This window comes from Crassostrea angulata, chromosome 10, assembly GCF_025612915.1.
Source record: "Crassostrea angulata isolate pt1a10 chromosome 10, ASM2561291v2, whole genome shotgun sequence".
Classification (NCBI taxonomy): domain Eukaryota; kingdom Metazoa; phylum Mollusca; class Bivalvia; order Ostreida; family Ostreidae; genus Magallana; species Magallana angulata.
In genome coordinates, this window is record NC_069120.1 from 55860022 (window position 1) to 55869008 (window position 8987).

The 8987-nt window shown below is 33.9% G+C and overlaps 1 protein-coding gene across 1 annotated transcript; it reads left to right on the top strand.

Annotated features, from left to right (window-relative positions):
• The first annotated feature begins 917 nt into the window (after nt 1-917).
• On the top strand, nt 918-6630 carry LOC128166070 (cholecystokinin receptor-like). The gene is made up of 6 exons (XM_052830968.1): nt 918-929; nt 1225-1346; nt 2192-2315; nt 3348-3541; nt 4616-4730; nt 5714-6630. The coding sequence occupies exons 1-6, from the start codon at nt 918-920 to the stop codon at nt 6137-6139; spliced, it is 993 nt and encodes a 330-aa protein (XP_052686928.1). The 3' UTR covers nt 6140-6630.
• The last annotated feature ends 2357 nt before the right edge of the window (nt 6631-8987 follow it).

The following is an 8987-nucleotide window of genomic DNA, read 5'->3' on the forward strand; positions in this document are numbered from 1 at the left end:
GTCTAATATTTGCCGCTTTAGTAAACGCAAGTAAATCATTCAAAATCACTCTATTTTTTACTTGAGACCAATTATCAAACATAGTTTTATAGAGTAAACGTTCAAATTTTTGACTAATGAGCTCATGTTATATGCATCATAATGACACTTGTGGGAGATGAAAAATTGCGTTTGTAAAAAAAAAATTACTACGGTGTCGACTATCAAGGCGTTTTTTCAAAGTTGTAGAATGTTTGCCAATCAGATTTAGAAATTAATACGTGAAATTGTGAAGATTTTGGGTACAAAAGAATTGGAGCGACAAACAAAAAGTGTTGAACCTAACGTTCTTATACTTAATGGATGTTCTATCATGTATCTACTGAATCAAAGTTTTGTTTGCTTTTTAAATATGTAATGTTGGGTTCGGTTGATTTGGTTGGAACTTATTTCATTGAAATATGATTACAATTTGATTGGGCACAACTTTTAAAACTTACGTGGCCCTCTATAATTTTTAATAATATTAATATTGTAAAATAAAATACCATCAACTTCAACATTATTATAATAGATCCGGGATGTAAAAGATATATAACTTTGCACAGGAACACATATCCTTAATAATTGTTACAGGAACGACGTCATATAAGTGACAGTGCGTTTGGTACACGGATCATCTATTATATTTTCTACAGGACAAGTAGTTTGTTTATGAATTGGTCTTTCCGGTGTTGCGCAGTCTTTATTCTTTCTACTTACCCCCCAGCCCCCCCCCCCCCCCCAAAAAAAAAACCCCAAAAACAAACAGATAGTAATTCACTTTGTTAAAAGATGCATTTTATTATTTGGTATGTCAAGAGTTTTGACAACGTTAGACTGTTACATAGTAACGTTGTAGTAACGTTAGTGTGTTACATGGTTACATTAGTGTTCACATGGTCACAGTAGTATGTTAGATGATTAATACGTTACTGTTTTATATAGTTGTTACAGTTAGATAGTTAGTGTGTTACATAGTTATGTTGGTGTGTTATATGATTACGTTACCTTGTTACATGGTTACTTTGTGTTCCATGATTACGTTGATTATTGCATGGTTACGTTAGCGTGTAACAAAGTTACGTTAGTGTGTTACATAGTTAAGTCAATGTGTTACATAGTTAAGTTAATGTGTTACACGGTTACCTGAGTGCGTTACATGGTTAAGTTAGCGTGTTACATGCACACCTTTTATTTTGACAGTGTATATCCTTCTTCTCCTACTCCTGGAGGCTGGGGGAGTTCCTGTGTAAGTTCGTGAACTATCTCCAGAACCTGTCTATCATCTGCTCCGTGATGACTCTCACGGGCCTCAGCTTAGAAAGGTAAACTTAGTCCTGCTTTTAATCCAGGGGGTAAAGACTTATAATATAAGTACTTTTCCCAAAGTAACCTCGAACTTGCCGGAAATACACTAAGTTAAAATCACAACAAACGCTCATGCCATGGTCACACTTATAAAAAGTAGGAACTTATATTTCTCCATTAGAGAATAATTGAATGTATCTTCCCATATTTCGTTTGCAGTGGTATAATTTTACCGGAAATTTTTAAATATAAAAGATAGAATGAACGGTACCTGCAGACCTCATATAGGTATTCACATTTACTGTGTGTTTTTGCAAATACAGAGAAAATTTGCAAAAATTCCGCGTTTTCAAGGCAGTGGCAAATTTATTACCTTTTTGCACTAAATGTGCTCTTGATAAAGACGGAAATATCTGTCATTTTCAGTAGAATGTACTTGAACGGATCCAATCACATTTATTAGATTTAATTAATTAATCAAAGAAGTATTAGCCGTGTAACCCCTTTGCACTGAGTCTTGAGACACGATCTTTTTATTTCGATATGGCCGGTCGAGATGCGACCTATAATTCTTCCTTCTCCTTATACAGTAAATGATATCTAGAAATTAAGTGTTTAGATGATAGGTTTATATCAGTCTGATTGAATTCGACTGTTCTTACATGCTACCGCTCTCGAACAATGGATCAGAACAGCTTATTTTTAATCAGATTGCAAGTATGTCGGTGTATAATTTTAGTTATCATCTATAATCATAGTATCCTTTTTCAAATTGTGAAACAATAAATTGGACTAATGGAATTCTTAAAACTGACGCAAATAACTGATTTTATTTCTAGATGACGTAGGTCTTTCTTTGCAGGTATTATGCTATTCTTCATCCAATGAAATCTAAGTACGTTTGCACTATAAGTCTGGCTAGACGAAGCGTGATCTGTATTTGGATCCTGAGCTTTCTAATGGCAACACCAACTTTGGCTGGCCAGGTAAAAACGTGTACCTATTTGAACAGTTCTGAATATAAAATCGTACAATAAACAAACCAGTAATATATGACATTTATTTATTGTGTAAACAATTATTTTAACTGAATCACTTTTCCTTGAAACATTTTAGATGACAAAGAACTACAGCATACAATGAATTTGGTTAAACAATTTAATTCAATAATAATGATAAACAATACTACATAAATAATATCTAATGCTAAAGAAATAAGATTTTAGTTAACTGAAACGATTATTTGGTTAAAGTGTTTAGTGTCCTGTCCAGATTGTGTCTGTCACCGTATGTCTGATCTAGATTTATATAAACCTTTGATCTGCAATTTCACATTAAATTTTTAGGGTCCTGTATCGTGCTACTGCCTACCGCAACACATGGCTTTGGACTTTTTGAAGTCTCAAAAAGTTTCTTGATTCAAGCGGGCGAAAGATTAATACATCCATTAAAAGGGCTTGATGGTCCTGAACATTTTCCAGAATCCTGGTCATTTTCAGACAAAATTAGTCTTTGAGAAGAAGAGCTATATAAGGCTAAAATACTTTGAATTACTTTTTCACTAAATGCCAGTAAATGGCTAAAAATGTAATATCTCACTACAGATTAAAAGAAAAATCTGAAAGATAATTGTGTTGGCCATCCAACACTCTTAAATCGTTGATATTTTGTCGAATTTCAAGATATAATAAATATCAGTTTTAACTACAATCGTAAATTTCCACGAAAAAGAGTGTACCTCTACACACCTTTAAACTTGACATTTTGCTGACTTGAATGAAAATTGCGTTTTTGAATGAGTGCACATAAATGTAACTCAAGCATCCTGTTAGGGGAAATAACGACTTGTCAATTTGCGAACAATAAGTGTTAGCTTTAAAATGGTAATATTAAAGAGTTGTCTCTCTTTTCAAAGGGGATACTGTACCTTAAACTGTTTTGTATACCGTTTTGTATTATTGTATACCTTCGAGTGTTTTGTATTATTGTTTAATGCAGTTCACTCACGTTGTTTTTAGATTCACAAGACCGTGGGTAAACACCGACAGGCCCACTGGTGCATACTGGAGTGGGACAGCTCGGTCATACAGCGCGTGTACGGAGTCTACATGTTCCTGGTTATACTTATGCTGCCGTTTATACTGCTGAGTTATGCTTACGCCAGCATCTGTCGGGAGTTATGGAAGATGAACAGACGGGGGCAAAACTCGGGGTAAAGTTCAAAACTCATTATTTGAGTGGAATAACACACCTGCAAAAAGCCACTCAAATTAACAGGGAATTTTTTGATAATGAAAGATTCGAACTTGGGATATACTGTCCAAAAGTCACTTTATCCACTCGGCTATGGAGTAAGTGACATGTTTCAGTCCATAAAATCCTTTTAATAAAACGAGATGTCGTTTCGATCAGCGTTCAGCGCTAGCCATTTTGTGATGATGTGTTATTCCACCTTAAAAGGGCATATGCGCGTGGTCATTTTAAATACCTCTTTATGAATATTTAGGAAAATGCTCAAAATATTTTAAGCTTAAAGTTAAATGTCAAAGTGTAAGGCAAGTATGATGGTCAATTTGTTGACCACACAGCCACCTTAAAAAAAAACTTTTTCAATATATTTTTAACAACATTACTGAAACGTTTTTAATTGATTTATAAGTTGTCAATTAACAACCCTAGACATATAGCTCATAAATCTTTTTTTTTAAAACAAGACTCAATCCATACATGTATAATATGTATAATTTAAGTTAAAACGTGTATAAATTTCGTAATAGCACGATTTCACCGTAAAATTAAATTATAGAAATACACTTCTGAACAATATCAAAGGTAATTCTAAAGCCGATTTGCTGAAACTTATAGAAATGGCAATATCAAAGCTTTTTTTCTCTATATACACAATACACGTACGAGTAAACATCATTCCTCATTTTTAACGCATGTGTATTCAATACTATGTGATTTATCAGACACAATTTATTGCCAAAGGATGATGGGCAAACAAACTGAATAAAGATGATAGATTATGGCAAATAAAATTCTATCAAAGCTGGCTTTATCAGGTTCTGGCTTTTTTTTCTCCGGCGATTTTCATTAGAACAAAACGTTAATACTGCATCACCTGAAATGTAGGACTTCGCGTTACCAGACGCTCGGCTGTTTCCGTAAATCTTGGAGATTCACGGAGACAGCCGAGCGTCTGGTTGAACGAGACTATCTCAAATGCAACGCATCAGTAAAGCATGTAAATACAAAAATATATATAATTATCTATACATTACAGAAGCGAAATGGAGGCTCTGCAGATTCGGCGAGTTTCACAACGGCGTAAGGATACTAGTAACTCAGCCAACCCCCAGAGGTGTGGGGATGGGGACGAAAACAACACAAAGAAACAGGTCTATTTTAATATAATTATATCATTTTCTATTTTCACTTAAATATTTTGTTTAAATGTCGTACGTGTTAAAGCTGGTGGAACACTAATAAAGACCATGCAAGAATATTGCTCACAGTTATAGTCAAATTAAAAACAACAAGTACTAGTGTTCCTTTAAAAGCAATGATCGGCATATGATAACAGGGGGCATAACATGCAATAAACATGATAAATAGGATATATCGCACTTTTTTGTTGATTTTCGAAATAGCAAGGAATGAATCAACTTTACTCTTAGCAGGCGAAAAGTTCTTCCGGTTAAAATTTTTACGCATGTGACTTGAATTATTATGTAACTATAAGTTTTTTTAATCCATAGGGAAACACATTCGAAAATTGGTTTTTAGTAATCTACATGTACTGAAAATTTTTACATATAGCTGTCACTGCATAGAGTAAAAAAAAATAGTGCGAGGCAAAATAGTAAAATTTTCAGGATGCCTCATACGGACACTACTGCGATCGACCGAAGCCTATCACAATTGATACGTTTTTGACGTTAGTCTTACTATGACGTACATGTAGGCAACATTCTTTATACGATATAAAATAATTTTTTAGCCAATCAGAAAGCGCGTTACAACCAGAATTAAATTATTTCGTGGTTCTATATTAACATCTGACTATTTCCACTGAATATTTTTTTTCTCCTTTTTCATTTTATAAATATTTGTTCGTTGTTTGATGAACGATTTCTCCAAACTTAGCTATATAAGGATCTTATTACGTTACTTTGGGAGACAGTCAGATTCTTTATATTGTAGATTAAACTTTTAGTACATTTGCACTTTTTTACGGTGCAAAGAAAAATCAGCTAGAACGTTTGAAACGTGCCGATCAGAAACTAGGTCTTTAGATTTATAAATGCAATGAAAATAACTTTTACGTCGCAAATATCTTAAGGGATGCTGGTTAGAATTTCTGATTGTCTTCTGTATCTAGGTCATAAAGATGCTAGTGACAATTATCGTCCTCTTCATGATCTGCTGGGGACCCGTAACCACCAACAATCTCCTGGTCGCCTTCGACGTCCTAGACAAGTTACACATGGGAGCCCTGAAGCCCATTCGTCAGGCATTTTATGTGTTGTCGTACATAAACAGTTGTGTAAACCCGATCGTTTACGGCTTCATGTCAAAGAATTTCAGGAAAGCGTTCATCATGGCGTTGGGATATTTGTGTCTTGGTCGGAGAAGGCAGAGAAGGACGCAATTTTGGGACCAAACGATGGTCAGGTTCTCTGTGGAGACCCGCTACAGTGTGTCCACCCGTGGTTCGAGACTGACTGCGTCCCAAATTCTTCTCCAGAGGGAGGGACTACGTCCGGTGGTAACTTACGACAGCGAGGACAGTTTTTCGTTGAAATAGAATTGACTTGCAAACCAAGAATAAATATTATACATGTAATGTAAATTCCTTATTTAACGCGAGTACTTAATTCCGCGATTCCGCTGTTTTGCATCAAATCGCGAGATTTTAAAATCAGCGAGGACTGCTTCTCGCGATTTTACGCGGAAATCAATTCCTCGCGTTTAATTAGGATTTTACAGTATTAGATAATATTTGGTGAAGATTAATTTTAAAGATAAAATGGCTATTATGAAAGCGTTAAGCTTCAGAAAAAAGTTTATTTTCATTTTTTTTTCTTTACTTATATTACGTATATAAAACCATCAGAAATACTAAATGACCTTTGATCATTTGACCTTGACCTGTTAGAACGATCACTTCAGACGATGATTGGTGATTGGTACTTCTTAAATGAACTATCAAAATATTCCCTTTTCACGTTCCATTTGAAAGGTGCAGTGAGTATAAACAATACCCGCCTTCTAGACACAAACTGTACAATTAGTCAAATCTGCGATCCACCGATTGGTTGCTGTTATACAGTTACCTTACCTTAACAAGTTTTTTCCAACTATAAGTGATAATGTAGTTTTTAGAAATACCTTTATTATCAACAAAGACCAAAAGAAATAAAAATATATGCATTAACAATCTGATTTTCCAAAAAAAAAAAATTGTCCTAAATGGGCTTTCCTTAATTAACTCTCTCTCTCTCTCTCTCTCTCTCTCTCTCTCTCTCTCTCTCTCATATCAACCAATTAGTGATTCGTTAAAGGCGGTAAGACAGGTCACACCAAAGATGAAAATGGTATTAATATACCCTACAATACTGTATGTGTCTAAATCTTTCCAAAAGACTGACAATTTAGGGACGCGCATTTTCAATAAAATGGCGAAAATTACATATTTTGGATGACAATTACGTATCAGAACTCAGGAATCATACAGAGAATTTTTATGCATGCCTTAGGAAATGTAGATAAGCGTGTATTTGATCCTTTGCAATAACGATATTGGAAACCTTAACCACATAAATCCGGTTTCAACGCCGAAAATAAGCGAGATAAATTGTCAAAATTTACTAATGGCGTTTCAAGTTATTATATATAGTTTTAAAAATGTATAAAGATGGAGGAAAGTCAAGGCTTTATCTTACCAGCTACTATATCAATAGAGCACAGAGAGACACTTTACATAAAATTAGGTATGGGAAATATAGGAGTTTTGTGTATATTCATGTCAAGAACATTAAAACAAACCCAATAAGAAGGAAAAAAGCAACTTTGATTTAATGTATCAAGTCGTAAATTACATGTAGTATTAGTAGTATTAGCATATAATTAATCTATCTATCTATCTATCTATCTGTCAGTCCGTCCGTCCGTCCGTCCGTCTGTCTGTCTGTCTGTGAGCAAACTAAACGGTGCAATATGGTTTCATTCCATGACAACTTCTATAGTGTTTCTTTATTGGTAAAAATATTTTGTTAATGGTTCTGGGATGTCTTAGTTGCTGTTGTTTAAAATTAAAGAAGACGATGTTGTGTTAGAGCAGTTAGCTATATAGCTATTACTCCAATAAGGACCCTCTGTAAACAAATTAGAAACGTTGATTTGACCAAAGGTTGACGTTGCCTTAGAGCTACAGTTCTTCCCATATACAAAAAATTGCAATTTAAGGCTCACAAAAATGTTGCTATTTTCTGACTAGTTCATTCTTTACAAATAATCGAGGCCTAAATGTTTCTTATACAGATGGCGTTACTTAACATGCCTCTGAAATTCTTATTAACACCATCACCAGCCCCGTTAAGTAAAGAAGTGTAGTATACTTCACTTTCTGTGGTCGGTAGCGTGTTTTAAAGAAAACCGAGGCACATAAAGAGATGATATCATTAAGTGTTTTGAATTTATATGTTAGGAAATAAGGTTATTCAGACCAAAACTGGAGCAATTTTATTGTGGTCCATAATATGCAAGTTATATTTTTTTTGGTATGAGAAACTGAAGTTCTACGGTATATCAACTATTTTCCCGATTAGCTACAGCACTGCAGCCCTCACTTAATTTCCACGTAAGATTTGACTATTTCGTACAACAGTCACATAGAACTTTTAATTAGCAAAAAGTGCATAAAATTTCTTTTCATGTCTTGATAACTACTGTTAGAATCGTGTTATTCTTGAAGTATTTTATATGATTTCTCAAATCAATTCCCTGAATAAATCAGCAACGGTGATTTATATAATTCGCTAGGCAAGGTTGTTCTCATTTTTCATTCGAACAGATGAATTGATGAGGAGACTCGTATCCTTGGCAAAACGGTTCTTCTATTTCGTTTCGGTAAAAACCACTTTGTATTTGTGGCTCTCTCGAGATTTCACAAGTAATCATCCATTTCATTCTTTGTTACAAAATACAATGTAAGAACATTTGAATCAACATGCACTACCAATGCTTTAATTGAAAATCAACGTAGTTTTTAACAAGAGTCATAACAAAGAGAAACTCCTATCAAATGGAAAGTCATAATAATTGCACATACACCTTTGAAAGTCATCAAATACATGTGATGAATTAAAATTTATTTACAGATGACTAAGAAGAGATTAAAAAGAGATCATAAGAGATTATATTTGTATGCTCAGTCAATTTAAAAAAATGTTGAAAGATAATGAAGGTTAAATGTAAATTCTTAGATTCTAGTACACTGTTACGAATAATAATTGGCGCATACAAATACCGGTACATAACAGCAATTTAGTGCAATATGAGTTGTATTATCTAGCAATTAACTTTGCTGCAAAAATCTGCTGTAATTATAATTATTTTTGTAAAGTAAATCTTTACGATAGATAAAATTAAAA